Here is a 20,965-nt window from a genome sequence, read left to right as displayed (position 1 = left end):
AAATTATTGCATTTTTCTAATATGAAATGTTTGATGGGGTAGCAGGGGTTAACAAAAGGCAAAGCTTGAAGCGTGACACCCCTTAGGAATCTGTAATCTGTATTTGCATTCTTAATACGAGGGGCGCAGGTCCGTGTGGATGGCGGGGTTGGGGATTGAAACAGAAATAATTCAATAGATGTAATAGCATCGTTAGATCCGAATTAAGCGAGAGGAGCCGATGTAGGCGTGGCAGAAGAGGGGAATTGCCCCCTTTTTTGTTCGCTCTTTTGTGAACTCTAGTGAACATCTGAATACGTAGTATTGTCACAACAGCCGAAAATGAGTTATTATAATAAATGAGAGTAATTTTGGTTTACATTTTGAAGGCCTGAGGAAACTTTGTTTCATTACTTAAGACTGGAAGATTGTTCGGCAAAAATGTCTAGTAAGTAAATGTTGTTTCAGTATTAATTCCTTTTGGGAAAATATTGCAATTTTCTTTATTATCAAAAAACAAAAAATAAAAGACAAGATGAAGAAAGAAACAAAGAAGAAACAGAGGAAGTTAAATGTCTTGAGAACAGCGGGAAATAGCCGCTTAACGTGAAGAACGTCAAGTAAATGCCATTCAGGGTAGGATTTGTCAGAAAGTGGCATGGACTTCTCCCGAGCAGATTCAACTGCGGCTGACTTCTAATGAGAGCTTTCTCTGCAAATCCAAGAACTATACGAGCCTATTTCCCAAGCTCTTATCGTAATCCCATGGCACAATCCTAGTATCTTGGGGGGAGGGGGGGGGGGGAGAGGACAAAGTGGAAATACATAGAGTGGGATTTATTAAAGGTCTGTTTACTCTTCTTTAAAGAAGATGGCTCTTTTCGTTGATAGCTTATGTCATCATATATTATAACCCTCCATTATGCTGACACGTGAATCTTTTCCGGGGGATAGAATATACATTATTTTCATTGTTTTTATTTGTTTCACCTTTTTGAAATCAAGGGCAGTCAATAATTGATTTCTTTTCTCTCCCCCGCTGTAAATGTTCATGTGGCTGCCGGTACGCAAAGTCAATGACTTTGTAACACGCAGGTTTTAACATTAACCCAATGTTTATTATTCATATATGAGTAAAACATCATCACTGACGTTTTCCTTCATTTATTACGAAGAACTGACGTTTGCAACAGGGAGGTGGAAAGACCACCTCCCTGTTCGCAAGAATAAAACTCTCAGTTAACTTTGGAGCGGGAAATTCGTCGGGTAATTCTTCGGGTAAACTTCCTTGTGTTTTGTTTTTTTCAGTGTCCAATATTATTCGCATGCATCTTTTTTTTTTCATAGTTACCTGCATAAAACTTGCAATCAGTTTTCTTTTATACCTATTAATCATCGCTAAAATGCTAAAGATGTACAAAATAACCTGTCTTTGCACCTCCCACAGACAACTTCAGAGATTGGTTTTATGTCTTGGTCACTTCTCCCTAATGGACTTTTAAATCCACTTCAGCCATAAAAGGCCTTCCTCTACACCCATTTAATTCCGGTAAACTTGCTTTTCGGAAAAAAAAAATGTTTTGATTTTTCCTTTTGCTTCTTCTCTTTGGCATCTCGCTGAAATGTTGAATTCTTTTCATGCCATAGTGGACAAAATTAATGGAAGAAGAGAAAGAAGAAGAAAAAGTAGAAGAAGACACGTTCTGGGAAAAGTCCGTAGAATATCTCCTACAAATTAGTGACATCTCCGAGGATATAATTATAGACAGCATAGACAGAATGGTGAAAAGTTGGCATCATAATATGAATAGTTTGACCGCAACAACGAATTAACTCCATTCTTGTTAATTTGAGATATTTGCAATTGCAGCTGCTATGAGCAAAGGAAATGATAAGGAAATAATATGTTGGGTTTTTCTTTTTTGTTGTTGTATTCATAACTTAAAGGTACTGTTTGCCATTGGGAGCCGTGATTTTGAAAATGTTGAGTTATCATAGTGTTGTTTGATGCACATGTATGTGTAAATCAGTTGTATCACAAAACATCCAACCATTAAAAAAATAACAATAAATCCTTCGAAAAAAAGGAGAAATCACTATTATTATCAATAAACCATAACTGTATACGGTTTATTCTAGAAACAGTTTTATTATAACTACTGCTCACATTCTGTATATTATTCAACAATACTTAACATTGATTGTACTGATTAAGATTTTCACATTGGTTGTTTCTATCCCTAACTCACATTGAGCTATTTTGAAGCACTAAAGCTGGGTTTCTGTTTAAGATAATGTCTTTATTAAAAGGAATAGTCCATGTTATGCAGTAAGTGAGGAAGTGTGATTGGAAAGGTTTTATTTTGCTCTATCTGATAATTGACTTTAATATACTTTAAGATAATATATTATAAAAAATGTCGTTTAGCCCGTTTTTGCGATCAAACTTTACATACCTTTTGAATGCAGGTAGAAATATGTAAATACGATGTCCCAGTGGCACATTGATAACTCCCTGTTATCACCATTCACGACTTGTTTGTTAGTCGACGAATCATAGCTATATACGATTCTATCCTTTGTCATCTCTCCCGATAGATTTTAGTGACAGAGTAATCTCCTGGCTCAGAGCGTTTGAAAATTTAAAAGAACTTTGTGTCACACTGTCGCTCAAAATTTAATCTCCATCAGACTTTGAAGATCTATAACCACAGTGAAAGGAAAAGTAGAATTAGTGATACAAGGGGAAAAACACACACTGTGCAGTATAGTATTGAATTAGTAGGAATATATAACTCTGCCTATCTAGGACGAGGAACTGCGGTAAAAATAGATAGGCATTAATTCTTTTTGGCGCTAAACGTGGAAAGATTGATCACTTATATCTCAAGACGGTATCATACAGTTACAGGAAAGTTGATTTGGAAAACATTGTGATTTGTCTTTAAGCAACACGTGACATAAGGCGACCTTTCTGCCTCGTTCACCTCGCGGTTCATCCATTGGGGATTTGCCCAACGAGTGTGATATGCAAGCCTGCATGGCAGATTCAAAATTCATTATTGTAAGTGCTCCAGTAAGACAACCAAAATGGTCTGTGTATACGCCGGAGAGGTCAGAGAACTTTTACTTCCCATCCGAGCTGCTTCCTCTTCCTCCTCTTACCCCTCCCCCCTCCCCCACCCCCACCCCCATTCCTTCCATCGCCCTAACAAATCAGTCCCGCGTATGGTGCCTCTCCGTCAGTAAAATACAATGATACCTGGCGAAGTCGTCATATACATTTTGGGCAATCAATTGGTTTTTAATTGAGATATCATCCTCTCATCCCCTCCTTGGTGAACGAATGACTTTTTCATCCAGAACATTCAACACGACTTGATGTTACGATTTGATGAGGAATTCAACCACAAAGTTAGAGACTGGCGTTAACGACATTTTTGTTTGAAACAATAGTACGTAATACCTTACACGGACTTTTCAAGTGTTCTTATTTTGTGTGAATAACCTCCTCCCCATTCAGACGGAGAAAAATCGCATACAATTCTTTATTCCAAAGGTTTGGTAATCCGAAAATGAAATATTCCGAAGGTTTTGTTATTCCATAGGTTCGTTAATCCAAAAACAAAATAATAAGCCTCTTAATTCCCAAGGTTCGTTATAACGCAACTTGTTTTCATTTTCGGAATAAAGAAACATAGGTATAACGAACTTTTGGAATAACGCCACGATTAATGATGGGAGTAAAGAATCGTTTTAAATTTTTGAATTAACGAACATCTAGATATTGGAAATTTGTGTGTTTCGGAAGGACAAACCTTCGGAATACCGAAACCTATTTCATTATTTCGGATTAACGAAAATTTGGAATAACGAACATCACCTTATCAATTTGCCTTTATCGTGATTGTAATCTTTAAAAGATGAATCTGAATGCAATCGAGATATTATAGGCCTACTTGAGTCTTACAGCATATTATTGAAATCACGATTCTCATATCTTCATTTGCAAACTTAGGTTTGAATATAGGATTGCTTGAATCTCCCTCCCCTTTTTCAGGAAAAAAATATCTTGTAATCATGACTGAAATCTCTATTATCATGATTGTAATCAAGATATTTCTAAAGTCTGAAGGCATTGAATCACGAATTTAGAATCTTGATTTGCGAATCAAGATCCGCATGTTTGGATTTGAAGTGTTGAGTGGGTGTATTATTCCTTGTGAGTCTTATCTTTGGTGAAGGATATCATTTCCTAATAACATGGAATATAATAAAAGTGTACACACACTGATGGCCGATTCACTCAGACCAGATTCCAGATTGGATATAAGGTATATTAAAAAGCACATTTAATTTCAGTAATTATTGTGAATAAACTGTTGTAAAGCGCGCTGTGAATGTTATACGAATTATGGAGCAACGACATAATGAAACTGCCACTATTGTAGCAATGCTGCTAATAACCTTGGCATAATGCCATAATTTGTAAAAGAAAGTAAAGATGCATCTGAACATTAAGGTGTGGTTAGGTATTCTAAACATAGTTCGTAATCCAGTGTAGTCAGTACTTGAACGCTAGACAAAATTATTGCCAGCGTGGACACTTTATTTAGTTATGATGAGAGCTCCGATCAGCTCTGATGACCAGTACACTTGAGACAGAAAAAGACATAAAGAATTAACTATATCCATCAGACTCTGCTGTTGGGCTCATGAAGTTTTCATGACATATCTTTGAGACGTCTCCTATGATAAAGTTAAAGCTATGACCACCTGTGATTTTCTAAATGCTGATATCTTCACGCGAACAATAAATTATAATGTTGTATCTTCGCAAATGTTTCTTCAGTGCCGAACAGCATCTTTTCTAGTTGACATTAAAAAAAAAGATAAACTGGATAAACTCTATGCACATCTCTGTAACCATGGTAACCGATGATTGCTGTGATTTGTTATTGTTGGTGTTGTTAATTTCCGCCATGCTTGAATACAAGACAAAGAAGTAATGATACATACGCAAATCTATATACCCCCTACTGTTGGTCAAATGTAATTGAGTTTGGTATTCGTCTTTGTATTTTCGACAAGTAAAACAGATTTACCGCTTTGAATGTACGCACAGATAATATTATTATCTTCGCTATTTCTCTTGAAGAAGATTGTTGGAGAATCTCTTCCAATTTCGTTCCTGTTCTTTTCCTTCCTTTTTGTATTCTCTTTTCTCGTCACCTTCTTCAAACGTGTCTGTTGATAGCGTAAGGCACGTTTCAACTTTTCACGTTTCAACTGGTGCTCCCCACCTGGATTACTAGTAATATTCATTTTTTTTTTTTTTTTTAAATACCACCTCATCACGTCAGACGACTCTTCAATAAACTCCAGGGGGCGCTGTTTGAAGTAGCGACCACTGATCTCTATCGGAAGTATCTGGACATCTCATCTCATTGGGCCATCCATGCAACCGATGTACAATACTCAATTATGCAGGGAGGTGTTTTTCGGCTCCCTGCAATAATCGAAGCCGTCTCGTCTCGGCACCATCTTCTGCCAGACGCACACTATGGGGACTTGCACGCATTTTTCAGCAAAAAGTGTCACAAAGATTACGTGATGTCGATAGCTCCGAACACTTCTAGTCGGCGATGTGCTTGGTAAGATGGCGATGTGGTAGCTTCGAAGCAATTGGCCTAGGAGAATTGATGTCCAGGGGCCCGTTGCATAAAAGTTACAATTATGGTAACTTTGCCATCCAATGGTAACTTTCATGAATTCTTGATTTTGATTGGCTGTTGAGTATTGTTGCCATGGTAGTTACCATTAAATGGCAAAGTTACCATAATTGTAACTTTTATGCAACGGGCCCCAGATACTTTCTCTGGAGATTATTGATAACGACCGTAAACCGCGCGGCGCCGCAGGCGACCATTCTGCCAGCACAAAGCTGGAAAGTGATACCTTCTGCTTATACACAGGAAACTTGCCACAACACAGATTTCTTACAGCGGGATTATTGTGATTTTTCCCCTCCATGAACAACATAGATGACATTAGCTACATTGTCATGTGTCTCCTATCTTCTTCAGACTGTCTCCTCTTTCTTGTCTCACGGTGCATGTATCCCACATTCGTAAGAGGATAATCACGACAAAACATGTTTCTCAAGCACAATGTTATTGCCCAGGCTTTTGAATAGAGAAAAGAATATCAAGTAAAGTTCCCCACATTGAGGAGAGAATGCAATGATGTATCACTTCTTCCGACAAGCACTGAATAGCGAAGCGACGCTGCCTTTGGCATAAGCCTACTTCTAATACACCTGTACAGCGTCAAAGGGACGCTGCCTTTGGCATAGGCCTACTTCTAACACAGCGTCAAAGGGACATTCTGACAGACAATTACATGTATATAATGTTACAACATGTACTCGGCCTACATAAATCGGCAGTGCCATGCATAGATTTGTGGCATATATATTATCTTAAAACAAGTAAACCAGTTCCCTGAAAAGCCCCCAAAACGTACCACTGAACAAGAATGATGACACAGGATTCGGAGGCTCACATATATTCCAGTAAAGTAGCAATGCAATTTCGCTCACCTCTGAGATTTACGCAGGCTTTCTTCTTTTGTTCTGCTTCCTTTACCACACGATAAATATAGTAGGATTCACAAGTACACAATTAGCTGGACACAAATCCCGATCTCAATCACCCAGGCTTTTGCACGTTTGGACATAAAAATCCCATCAGTTATCGCGATGCGACTCTCGAGAAATCTTGCGCTTGTATCTAGTATGTACATTGTACTGCGCTAATTTTCAAGGCGGTGACAGTGTGAATCCTGGACGACCATAATGTCGAGATTTTAAATCATTCAAAGCACACATCACATCCGCGTGCGCAAGAACAATAGAATTTATCGATTTATCAACCGGCAATTAGTAGTGGGCTATTTCTGTCTCTGTGAACGCCCCCCCCCCCCCAAAAAAAAAAAAAAAAAAAAAAAAATCTTGCGATTAGGAGCGCGATCGCCATCCCGCTTTTTCTGCCCGTGTAAATGCTTGCAAAATATATCGAGATTAGGAACGCGATCGTCATCCCGCAATTTTGTACGTGTGAATGCGGCTAATCATGTATTCTGATGTGATCCTGCTGTCATTATCCTTGTTCATTGTACACTGTAGTTTGTTATGAATGTTGAAAACATGCCTATTCCTCATTCAAATCACTATCATGACTTTGAATGCTGAAACTCGGTACTCAGTAATAGCAGTTAATAGACGTTCAAATGCAAAAGTCTGAAAATCGTCCAGAAGTCTCCTTTGATGCCAAATCAGCATAGCAGTCAAAGCACATAAAATAAAACCATTAGCCTTCCATTAAGTCTCGGAGCTCGGATTCTGTCTACTTGCCAGTAAGATAGCTCATGTACACATTCACTGTGACGTAAAAAATCATGCAAGTTTAGGGCTATCATGTTGTTCGTGGGTGTCAGTGGAAAAACAACCGACAGACTGTAATGGGGGCCAATTAATATTTGATATTCTTATGCACTTTTTCCACTGGATACAAAACACTAAATTAAGAATTATGAATTAAAAACACGCAAACCTCACATTGGATTTTGAACTTCTCTAAACCAAACATCGACCCCAAAGAATGTTCCCCTACCCTACGAGCATACAGTATTGTAGACTTTGATTTCCATTACTAAAGCAAATACAATCAACAAAAGAAAACACATTATAGCATACAAAGAGAGCGTCCTTGTTGTCAAACTCTTCCGATGGAAATGAACACAATACACCACGCACACACACATTCACAAACACACACATACACACACGCACACACACACGCGCGCGCGCGCACACACACACACACACACACACACACACAAAGACACAATAAGAGTAAAAATGTATCCACGTATTTTAATTCCCGCAGTCTGATCACTGATTCATGTGTACACTGATATATTCAAAAAAAAAAAAAGAAAGAAAGAAAAAATAGCCCAGGATCAGGTGATAGTAACAATAGTCTCTACACAATTCAATCCTTTGTAGAACACATTGTCATGTACAATCCAATCCCCCTCCCCCCATAAGCATCAAAATAGATCACGCACTAAATCAATTTAAATCCAGACTGGACACATTCATAACACGTCTCAGCTGGCGATACAGCAAATGTAAAATATAGACAAGAAACTCAATATCATCCATAAATTAGGAATATAGGACAAGTCTAAATTGTCAAAGGCATATAATGATTCTACGAAAATGCGTTAACAAATCAATTAGAAAGCTACTCGACTTTCTTCTTGTAACCCTGAAGTGCGATACACCAAGACACGAAGAATCATAGTGTGATTTCACAATTTTATGCTATGACCTCTGACACAGCCTTGAACATTCTCCACAGAGTGAAAAATAGGAAACTACATGTATTCATTTGACAAACTATCAGGTCATAATGTTCTCCCCGTACGAAACGAAAGAAAATAGCCCCGTGTGAATGTTGGACAAACCATACCCACAGTCAAGTATAAAATGTGCGTTATTTCTAAAGTGTACAACGTGAACGCAGTGATGTCACACTGTACTGACAAAATCACAATTGTGTACTAAATTCACAAGACTCTCAACGCCTGTGTGTCATTCATCTACGCCTTTTGGGCGTTGTCTGACTTTTAAGGTTCACAGATTACACCACTATCGTTCACCAGATGTGCGCCCCTACAACCAAATCTTGAAACAATTAACGTCTTAACAGAAGACAATTAACATCAACTCAACCAAAATCATACGTGACTAATAGTATGCACTAGCAAAAATGCGATTATTCTCCTGAAACTAATGGTTTACATAGTGACAGCTGCTGAAACTAAAATTTACATGCCGGGAATGAAAGACGAAAAAAAAAAAAAAAAAAAAAACAAACAAACGAGAAGTTATTCTATTCTTGACTCCATACACACTTTCCCTTTGTTCGACATAAAGCTCCTCGAGTTACTACAATCATTGTTAAAGTCTCTCTTGGAACTGTGTAACATTCCCAGTCAAGTTTAACCCATCACCTCCCACACTGACAGTTATTTCTGCATAGGGTTTGCACATGTCACATCAGGCTCCCATCAAGAATTGGCTTAGCTGCAGCACATGTTCGATCCATCGCTCAGCTACAGATATTTGGTTTTAAAACACTGTAACTTTATGTTGGCCCGTACCTGGGGTAGCCTTTTGCAAAGGCAGCTCGCCATAATTTCAGCACACGCACACAGAGAGCAATGGACTCGCACACACAGCGCGCGACCGGTGAGCTGCGAGTCTCATCCGATCGCTGTGTGCGCGTGAGTCCACAGCCCGCCAGCGTTTTTTTTTTTTTTTTTTTTTTTTTTTTTTAGACGGTACAGATTGGGGCATGGCGCGTATTAAAACTATGGGAAACACGTTGGGTTAGGGTTAGGGTTACGGTCCCCAATCTGTGCCGTCTAAAAAAAACACGCAGCCCGCCATATGCGAGTCCATTGCGAGCCGCCTTCGCAAAACGCTATAACTGGGGGACTTCCAAAATAAGACGAAGAGATGACTTAAATGGGCTATACAAATGAGTCAGATGCACTGCTTTGCAAATGCATAAATCAGCTATTGTTTGGTATACTGAAGCACCCAGTTATGGATAAAATAAATCCCAACCAAATCAAACAGGTCTCTATCCAAAGGATGCGTTTATCCCACTGTAACAGACTCCCTTGCATAAAGCTATGTGAGACAGAAAACTGTAGACGTGCTATCTCATCGTTTTTTAAATACACAGGTGCAACATTAGAAGACTTGGGAAAAAAATCATTATGGAAGAATTTACATACAGTTTAATAAAACAATTTTTTTAATCTAACAGAGCTAAACATAAACAGCTTTGGATATCAACTTAATAGTATAAGACACACAGTCATACAACATAATATGTTCAAATATATATACTTTTTGTCACCTACATTGCATATCAATAAAATTATGTGTATTGTACAATGCACAATAACCAAACCATTTTACATTTATATCATACACATAATACCCCATAGTCCATTTCACTAGCAGTGAGTAACCTGATAAATCTTTAAGTCCAAGACTTTCTCGACAGTTACTGAATTAATTCAATGCTGGCTGTCCTTGAGAAGATGTCAGAATAATAATATACCGACAATGGGCGAAATATCTTGAAATATCTTGACTTCTACTGAAACCACGAGCTAGTCCATACTGTAATCATGAGTATTCACTTACACACTTATTCATATTTGTACATAAACCATTAATCAAGGAACTGAAATCATAAGATGTGTCAGAATCAACAGTGTAGTTCATGATTCAAATGAGTATAATATTGTCATTTTGAATACTAAAATCTCTTTGGAGCATACAAAAATAGGGATAACAATTTTCTCAAGATTTTGGCCCATTTCTACAATACTACGGAATGTTTGCTACAAAAAATACTCTGTAATTTGCCCCACTAACAATCATATCACTACTTGATGCATAATTATGATCTCACAGTCAAATTTGGTGTAAGTTTTACCTACTAAGTACCAATCCTGCGTTCTCATATCAATGGTCACACAAATTGAGCAGACTTGTGGGGTGGTTTTAAAGACAAAAATGTGGTCCACAGTGATAGAGTGATGTAGTCAGAATACAACCTCAATAACTACCTTACAACAAACTACAAAGCGTTGTCTCTGTACGGGTCGTACACTTGTTCCACTGCCCTACTTTGGCACAAGAAGGAAGCAAGTGACCAAAGTGTCAATTCTCAAAAATATGTGCAAAGCATATTACATGGACAAGAGTGATAAAAATATCCCACCGAGGTAGACCGTGCTGTTAATTATAGTCAACCCTAGTACCTATACACTGCATTCATAACTCAGATTAGAATGGCTGGGCACCTGCCTCCTTTTGTTAAAGAAGGGTGGCTGTATCAGCATACCAGCATGCTGTGAAGTTCAGCTGAGCAACCACTCTTCTGTGGATTCAAAAGGCTGCTGGTCTGCGATTTCACTGGTCGTCACTGCTTCCTCAAAAGAACCAGACATTTAACATTCAGCACAACAATAATGTTCCAAAGGATTCTACGTCTGAAGAGAGGTACAATGTGTTACATGGGCAACATTGAATAGCATCTCTGGGCTGAAAGCATCGTTAACAGTGTAGGAAATTACTAAAACCAACTGTAACACTATAATTAACATACAAGGGTATGTACTCGAGAATCGGCATTGTGTTTAGGTCCCACTTGCTTGCCCTTTACACCAAGTCAAAACTGGAAATGCATTGTCTTATGGATATCCATGCAAACCACACCAAACCTGCTGTCAAGATGACTGCTCCTCAGTGAGCTCTGCTGCTCGGTCCACGAGATTATGATAATACAATTTGCTGCAGAATCATCACTGTCTCCTCTTCAAATTGGCAACTCTGAAGTTCACTTCAGCTTAGATGGAAATGGGTTCATGCGATTAAATCTGCACAGACTCGGATGAAAAGAAATTCTAAAAAGTTGCCAATTTCAGACACAAACAAAAGCATTTCATTTTCTATCCCGTGTCACCAATTCAAGCACCGGGTATTACACTGTAATTTCTAGGTTTTGATAAATCTGAAAGCAAAATGAACAATACCAAAATAAGGCCAACATTAAGAACTAATAATGAATGACAATGATCAGAATAAATATATTTGCATAAAAAGTATGGTTTCTCGGACCTTGTGCGACCTGCATAGAGCAAGTGAAAGGCCCTCCCTTGTGCTAGGGCCTTGGTAGCTATTTGATAAATATACAATCTTTCCATTTTATTAACCCTAACTTACCTGGGCTATTTAGCGAGCTTGAATTCCTGGGGGGGGGGCCATTATGGCCCCCCCTTCAGATCTCGGCCGTTGATCGCGCGATCGCCGCAAAATTTTGCAAGAACATAAAGCCGGATGTAATCTACAAAACTGTTAAGTTAGATTTAAAAAAAATTTGCATTTTCTATTTTAAATTAATTAATTATGCAAATATGTGCAAAAAACCTCATTTTCGTCTGTAATTGGCTTATAAAAGCTTATGGAATGCTGATTTTTGGTGTAAATATTCCTAGTGACATTCCAAACATTTGTGCGTAAAAAAAAAATTCAGTATCAAATTCAATTTCTTATGTTTTTTATTGTTTTATCAATTTTTTTATGTATTTCTGTTTTTTCAAACTTTTGTTTTTGTTGATTTTTTCAGCAGAATTTGTCATACACATTTTTTGAAGCATAATTATAGTAAAATGAATTGATTTCAGCCAGTAGAATAAAAAATATGAATTTTTATGTGAATTAATTGAAAAAACACAATTTGTATTGACTTTGTACACAAAATCACGTTTTTGAGCAATTTTGGGGTTGACGAAAATTTTTTGAAGGGGCGTGGCTTCAGAACGGTATGCCCGGGCGCAACAAATTTGGTCTCAAAAGTTGCGCGAGACTTGAAAGTAAAAATTCAGCGAGCGGCGCGGTCAAAAGATTTTGCGTGCCGGAATGGTCGCGCAATTCGTCGAGGGGGGGGGGGGGGGGCATTATGGCCCCCCCCCCCCCCCCCCCCCGGTAAGTTAGGGTTAAAGTGCCACGAGTACCGAAAGGTGGACCTGTGCACTATACAAGCAGCCACTATCATTATGATGATGATGATGATGATGATGATGGACTCGAAAGAAGAGGAAGAAAAAGTGAGAAAAAAAACCCAAAACGGATAGAGCCCTCCTTCTCTGACATCTAGCACTGCTAGCTGATTAATCTGAATCAAATCCTGGAGTCTTGTGACACCATCGTTACCACACGTTTTGAATCACAGATCCCACATGTAACACGGTCATGTGTTCTCAGGTCTTTGGGATGGGCATAGCATCTTCAGTGGATGATATCATGGGGTTGTATAGGCACCAAGAGTGAGTAGAACACCTAAAAATACCACGGGGGAAAGATAGGATGTAAGCTGGCTCAAATCACAAGACCACGGTTGTCAGGAACCATCGACTCGTTCATACCGGCATGAACCATTTTTACAAAAATATTGCATAATGCACTCAATCCGTCCCGGGGGTCGGGGGTCAGACGTTGAAAGATGGCGGGATGAATCGCTTGTAGGGCGTGGACCGACATGGCACCATCCACCACCAGATTGGGCCTGAGGTGGGACAGGAAACGGACAAGAAAAAAATTAGGGTAAATCATCCCAAGTTATCATCAATTTGATCATTCTGCATTTGGTTTTATTTTTGTTTTTGGTCTGTTTCAACACATAGTAGTACTTACTCTCATCATGTTTGTAAAACAACAAAAATTGATTTCTGTTCTTTTATTATATACAAAGAAACATTTTTCAGTCCACGAAAAAAAAATACATTATAGAGATAAATTTCAGCTTCATCGGTCATTCTCATGATTATGAAATCTATCACACCTGTTTGGCATTTCTTCAGTCTGTCATATCTTATGAACATGTCATTAATGCATTAAAAGAATGTGATACATGCATGCATAATGTTATGCTGAAAACCTAGGGCATAGTTTCTCTTGTTAAGTGCATAAGGTAAGAAATTAAAATCATATGGGCAGACTAGTCATAAACTAATAAATAATCAAAAGCCTCATCCAAGCACTTTGTTACCTAGTTATCACAATTGTATTATGAAAGACTAAGGTAAATAACCAGAGAGATGAGAGAATTAGAGTTAAGAGAAGTTGGGAAAAGAATATCATGATATAATTTCATTTGAATGTTGATTTTTTTTTCTCTCAACATTTTGTTCTTTTATATTCAAGTGTTTGGAAGGACAAAATCTAGCTGGAAAATTTTGGAGGAAAAGAGAAAAATGTGTCTTCTGTCCATAAACATATGCATCAAACAGACAGGGCAACTCTATTTTGCTAACATTGCGCTTTCCATACACAGACATATACGCATACATACACAGAGGATAATGGTAGACGTGCGCCTTATAGATAAATGACTGCAATCTTCTAAAGTTCACTGACCTTTACCAAAGACCTCCCTGAGTAAGTCCATCTTTGATCGGCGGATCACCTCCCTGTGCTGGCCTTTGTTCTTGACCTGTTCCACCAGCGTCTCATCTTCAAATATTGCTGTTATCTGTGTGAGGTAAGACATTCATTGTAGAGATAATGGATGAAACTCTACTTGAACTTTTCAGTTTCTACAGAAAAAAAAAAGAAAAAAAAAGAATTTATAGCAACTGATTGACAAACTGCCCTACATGAAAGCAAATAAGCACTGAATTACTCAGTGCTTATATAGCATTAACCATGATAAAAATCTTGGTCATACATACTGTATGTGGGCTGGATTTGAACTACTGGCCAAAGATGTCTTATCCACTGGATCACTGAGCTTCTGCCTGACAACCAGTGCTGGTTCTTATCCTTATAAGTGGGTACTGCGTATTGCATGTTTATTCTAATTGATTCCAATTTGAGTAATAAAGAATTTGTTTTTACATTAATAGACCACATTTATTTCATTTTAAAGCTTCAAGCTTACTATTCCATACTATGTAGAAAAGCAGAAATTCATGTTGGCCTACTTTTTGTGGGTTTTGAGCTGGGTTGTAACAAATAATCACCAATCATTAGTTTCCACATCTGGAACTAAGCCAAGCCTTACCTGGTCACACCCAATTGCACAAACAAACAGGCCAAAGAGAATGGAGATTACCACCAGAACTATAGAGTGCGCTCTGCAGGAAAAGTGAAGGAAATGAAAAAAGGACAAATAAATGTAACACAGGACAAAGTACATGTAACTACAGTTTTGAGGAAGTATGTTCAAATCTCATTTTCAACCCCGAACTTGCTCTCTGATTTATTTCAAGGAAAGTTTACACCTACTTGGAATAAAGCAGTAAACGCAACCACAATGTCTAACCATGGGGCTACACGCAGATCCATGGTCTAACTTTGATCAAAATCTGACAAGTACTAAAAAACTTGCAAAATGTTATGGACATTACCGGTAAACAGTAAAATTTTTCCATCTAAAATGTACGCTCTGCAGTAAAACAATGATCAGACCGCTTCTGGAAACATTTTCAGATTGCTGACAGTAATTTCCTGTTGTCTAGAAATGAACTACATTCTCTATGAATCTGCTTGAGTCTGATTACAATGTAAGACAAAGAGTACACATCTACAATTATTTAGAACACTGTACTTTCTTTTCCAGACTTTTTTTTTTCATACAGGAATTAATCAATAAAATAAAGTAAGGTACAAAGGTTTTTTTTTTTTTTCTGTAACATCAGATAACAATTTAAAGTGAATTCTGATAAAACTGAAAAGAGAAACCAACAACATTTCATAATTTTAAGTCAATCTTAGCTTTTAAGTTCAACTGAAATTTAAAAACATACAAAAATATCAACTCTGATTCTGACATGAATGTGATGTACAAACATACATGTAAACATACAATTCTCAGATCAGAAGTCCAGATTCACACAAAAAAATAGACTCGCTAAATATATGGCATATACAGTACTTACATCCTGGCATTTTTCTCATCCATATCGCTACATGACGGGCATTCCCTTGTCCAGGAGATGACAAGAAGAAAGATAGAATACACTGCAGCCATACCTGTGAGAAGACCAGACAAAAAGAAAGAAAGAAAGAATGAATGAATGAATGAATGAATGCATGAATGAAAGAATGAATGAATGAATGAATGAATGAATGAATGAATGAATGAATGGATGAATGAATGAATGGATGAATGAATGAATGAATGAATGAATGAATGGATGAATGGATGAATGAATGAATGAATGAATGAATGAATGAATGCATGAAAGAATAAATGAATGAAAGAATGAATGAAAGAATGAATGAAAGAATGAAATGAATGAATGAATGAATAAATGAATGAATGAATGAATGAAAGAATTAATGAATTCATGAAAGAATTCATGAAAGAATGAATGAATGAAAGAAAGAAAGAAAGAATGAATGAATGAATGAATGAATGAAATGTCTAGGTGTTGATATAACTGTGCATACAGTAATTGTAGACATATTTAGATGGTCAACATAAATACTGGTCAGAGATTGGTCATAATACAAACAGGAGACTAACGCAGCAGGAATCAAAACACTTATATCGCCTGCAGTGACGTCATGTCGGGTATTACACTTATAAACTTGGTTAAGGCGATGTTTATGATTAAACTCCTAAATTGTCCAAGCAGTTCACTCTTGGACTTACACAGTGTAACACTGCATGATGAAGGTCACTGTTTAGAAGGACACAATACCTGACAAATTTTGTTCACAAGATGAACACCACTTGTTTCTCCTTTCATATCATTTATCATAAAAGATAGACAAAATTTGTGAAGGGCAGAGATGATACATAAGAAGTCGAGAAATAGATGTTGTCGACTCTGCCACAAAGAAAAAGAGAAAACTTCAGAACATTGAAAATGTGTCCACTTACCAACATAAAAGAGGAACTGAATGAAGTACTTTTGGTTGAATTCTCCTACACAATTATTGATCCTTCAGAGGAAAACAAATGGGGTAGAAAGAGAAAGAGACAAAAGAATTATTGATCCCTGAATACTAAGATGTGCACATCAAAATATGTTTATATAATGTGCAGGGTCAATTTGTACAGGCAATTTCTAGTACAAAACTAGTAACCTAACCTCCGCCCCCCCCCTCCCCCCCAAAAAAAGATAACAAAAACAAAAATCAACTGCACAATCTGTTCACAAATATGATAATCAATGATTTTGCTCCGAATCAAACATTTCTCAGGTAATCATAGACTTAAGTGGCCCCCAAAATGAAAATACGACCTCTGAAATCTTGAGTGGCAACAAAATGTGTGTTTTAATGGAGCACACATTTGTTTTCAAGATATTCAGACTGATCATTTCAATTATGATAGACTCATCACTTTATTGACGATAGGAAGCAACAACACATGATATTATACTGCACTGCAATAAACCAGTCTTTTGGCCACAGAAATACACTTACAACCCTGTCTCTGTACAGGGTTTCACCTCAAAAGCTATAAAATTTGCAAACTTGATCAATTCACCACAATTCATCAAAGAATGAATAACGCTGTTTAGCAATTTTAGGTGTGGCAAGGAAGCACACTCTAACCAAGAATTCCATTCCCAATGATCTCTGATTCTACAATCAAACTGGTGCTGGTATGTATTTATAGTTATACCATGGACAATGGTGGTCCATCTTTCGAATACACCTCCTGCAGATCCGACAGTGGTGCGCCCTCGGGGGTCGATATGCTTCGCATTTCTGGCAAACAGTCCAGCTCTCGCCTGACAGCTGATTGAGAAAACGCAGACAAAACAAACTTCATGATTACGTGTTAAAAATGTGATTCACATTCCTATCATTATGCCAGCCATTAACAACCCGCAGTGTATTCACAAGGTATACAGTGAACATAATTTTACTCTTTATGTGCCATGGTGTAAACCCCTAGTGTGCCACATTACCGGTAATCTGAGAGAGCAACAACATTCTGTTTTTCAAATCTATGTAACTTTCATAGATTTTTGTTACTATGGACATACAACGAGCAAAGTTGTAGAGAAAATTCCAAGTTTTGCTTTGATGTAAATTCAATGACAAATCTATGATTCATTTCTTCTAAAAAAGAAGTATATGTATCGCAGTGGCATGACTTTTGCACTCAAAACAGTGACAGAAAATTGGAATTTACTCGCAAATCCAGTAAGGAAAAATCCTAGATAGACAATCATCACATAAAATGCAAGCTACATGTGATAGGAAAGAAATCCTAAGAACGCTTTCATTGCATGTGTCATAACGGCTATTTATTGATCGCTTTTGAGCAGAATACGCGAAGTTGGCACGCAGTTGACTGAGTCAGGCATGTGAACATGGCACATACAATTTTGTCAAATATTTAAAGAATTGTTTTTACTGTTTTATGGGGGCATACACTGCAACTACTTTATTACACAGTAAAATGATACGCTCGCATCAACTCTACACACTTGCATGTATAAAATTGTTATTTCTAGAGAATAAAGGCACAATTGTACTTGTGAAATAATACTCAAATACCAAAATTGAACATTTGTTCTCATTCATTCTAAGTGGTTTTGAGGCATGTTCTATATTTATAGAGCTAAAATATGAGTTGTTTTTTTTCTGTACTTGTAAATGAAATGAACAGGAATTTGTCATGGCTTGACATCATCAATCATTGCTGGTTAGAATACAGTGTATTCATAACGATTGGTCAAGAAATGTTTTCCGGAAAAATGTAAAATTTTAAAATGTCAAATCGTCCTTATTTCTGCTCTGATTTTTGTCATTTTCTATCTTTCTGTAGGGAGTATTTTTCTTATTTATTTTTTGGGGGGATTCCTCTTTAAACATGAACTACTCTATAAGGTGTCATACACTTCACTCTACCTTATCAATTCTTGACTTTGGTGCATTTCCTGACCTCACATCAGAAAAGTCAATTGCTGTTGAAGGTAGCGGTACAATGCCTGGAAAACGCCAGAGAAAAAGTGTAAACATTATGCGAGAATCACATGAAAAGAGTATCATGTTCATCTATCTAAAATATCGAAGTCATCCTTCAATCTACAGGCTAGATCACCATTAGCAAAAATCTTGAGATCAAGTCCTAGAAATCATATAAAAAACACAATTCCAGGAGCTTCACAAACCAACTCTTTTTAGCAAGTCTGGTACTTACATTGTATTGTTGTTAGAAATCAGCTTTGGACATCAACCCGTTGAGGACAGACTGATTTTGCTACAACACCTTATTTCCCATAGACACCTGCCCGAGTATACTCTTGACTTGTCCTCAACGGGTTATAAAGCAGAAGCTCATCTGTATTGGTGCTTCATCTGAACTGATGATTAACATTTGATCTCATTATACACTATTCACCTCCAGGGTTTTCAGTTGTCTACTCCACAGCCTCCATCAGCAGACCCAGACAGACCCATCTTCACCTTCCTCACGTGGCGGTCAATAAAGGGGTCATACTAACAGACTTTTTGAAAGTTTATTGTGAAAATTACGAAAACAGAATTAGCTCTTGGTACGTGTTTCTACATCGTATGGTATTATACAAATGTATGCCACTTACCAGGGTCTGAAAGAACAGCGCGTAGGTGAGACACGATGAGGAGTAGAATGATGGAATTGAATATCAGTGCATGCAGAGCACCCCACAAGCTGAGGAAGAAAGTCAACACGAAATGCTCATTACTAAATTACAGTAGTTATAGAAATGCAGCATTAATGGCATGATTGCGGATTAATTTATAAGTAGAAGTCCACACTAGATCCTTTGTGTAAAAAATAAATGGTCTTATGGTGAATAACGATCTTCCCAGTGCCTTCTCAGTCACAGCATATCCATTTCTCGTAAAGCAGTGATTCATTCATTTATTCATTTCTTCCTGATAAGATCCGGGCCCTGTTTCATAAAGCTGTTCATAATACTAACAACTTACGAGCGACTGGTGATCAGTTCTGATGTGCTATACTTAAATCAGAATTTCCATAATTCAGCACAAGAACTGATCACCAGTCGCTCGTATTAAAGACACTCGTAACTTTACGAGCAGCTTTGTGAAACACCCCCCAGCAGGTTCGAGACTTCACTGATATCGTTTGAAAACGTTCTTTCGTTTTGTGGCCTGTTTGGGCAATTCTATCCAGAAATGGTAAAACGCTTAAATTAAATCTGAAATGTTGGTGTCCCCCCAAAATAAAAACAATGGCCTAAATAATAGATCTATAAAGGAGGAGAGTGATAACGTCAAAAAAAAAAATAAAAGACTCCTCCGGACAGACGGATCTTTCTGTCTAAGTTATACTATAGGAACTAGGCACTTGTTGGGCAATTAATGGGCTACATCTGTACACTGCACTGCACTCCTCACATACTGTACTAACAGTAATTATAGAACACAGGCACACATAATAATAAGTGTATGGGACTACACAACATACCTTGCCGATAACGAAGACGGAACAATCAACCATTCTACTACCACGTAGTCGGCGTAAAATACTGCACCGTATGTAATGATCATACATACGAAACCACAAGGATCATCTCGGCAGGACACCATTTTCGATTTTTCTCTCATACGACATTATAACCTTACAGTGGAAGGCGGAAGAAGTGTTGTTCTTTCTCCAATGCTGCATAGAGATCTACGCAAAATCGTCACACAGGCTAACGTCATTCATAATCGCGTTTTGTGTATCAATCGTACCGGTTCACACATTCACTATATCCGGCGACTCGGACGTGGAGCAAAGTCCGTAGGAGAGGTTACTAGGATAGCGAGGGGATGAAAATTGTACCCAAAAGAGATTATCTGTTTGATGTACCCCGTTGATCAGTGGATTGCCCCACTACCCCCACAACCCCCCCCCCCCCCCCCCCCCGCAAGGAGATGCTGCTTCACACCATTACCAGGGAGGTGAGATCTTTTTTTTTTTTTTGGTTTGTTTGTTTGTTACGACATGAATTGTCAATCTGTGGGACCCCGCCAATGGGTCGGTGGGGGGGGGGGGGGGGGGGTGTTATCCGCTTCCGATTTTGATAAATGGTATGATAAATTGCCATCTAGAATTCAGATAGACCTACTTGCATTACGTGTTTCTATTCTGTTGTCTTATGTGGAATTAGGTGGTTTCTCCTACAGTACTATTGTCGTGGGGGCAATGCTGTCCGTTTTATCTCTTCAAACTTTTCAAAATAATGTAGGCCCTGACCACTGCTTGTCCAACATTAATTTTCTACTGACATTATCTCATGAATGCTGCTTTTCTTTTATTTTTGTAATCTGCTGATCTTTTTCTCTTTTTTTTAATTGTCATTTCGACAT

At 37.8% G+C, this 20,965-nt stretch overlaps 1 protein-coding gene across 1 annotated transcript; it reads right to left on the bottom strand.

Moving 5' to 3' along the window:
* Positions 1-13,122: 13,122 nt before the first annotated feature.
* On the bottom strand, positions 13,123-20,229 carry LOC139736385 (palmitoyltransferase ZDHHC7-like). The gene is made up of 9 exons (XM_071647140.1): positions 20,079-20,229; positions 19,207-19,295; positions 18,512-18,591; positions 17,274-17,389; positions 16,524-16,585; positions 15,574-15,667; positions 14,697-14,769; positions 14,051-14,165; positions 13,123-13,199 (listed from the first exon to the last, which is right to left on the bottom strand). Exons 1-9 carry the CDS (start codon positions 20,216-20,218, stop codon positions 13,123-13,125), a joined length of 846 nt encoding a protein of 281 aa, XP_071503241.1. The 5' UTR covers positions 20,219-20,229.
* Positions 20,230-20,965: the final 736 nt, after the last annotated feature.

This window comes from Diadema antillarum, unplaced genomic scaffold (genome assembly GCF_040938485.1).
Source record: "Diadema antillarum isolate AM-2024a unplaced genomic scaffold, OU_Dant_1.0 seq00000643_RagTag, whole genome shotgun sequence".
NCBI classification, from domain to species: Eukaryota; Metazoa; Echinodermata; class Echinoidea; order Diadematoida; family Diadematidae; genus Diadema; species Diadema antillarum.
This window is presented reverse-complemented; position numbering and strand designations above follow the sequence as displayed.

Coding starts and splice junctions, on each gene's coding strand:
- LOC139736385 (XM_071647140.1), bottom strand. CDS start 20,218: ATGAGAGAAAAATCGAAAATGGTGTCCTGCCGAGATGATCCTTGTGGT. Junction 15,668..16,523: donor TCAGTTCCTCTTTTATGTTG/GTAAGTGGACAC, acceptor GTCTTCTCACAG/GTATGGCTGCAGTGTATTCT. Junction 13,200..14,050: donor CAGGGAGGTCTTTGGTAAAG/GTCAGTGAACTT, acceptor GTCCCACCTCAG/GCCCAATCTGGTGGTGGATG.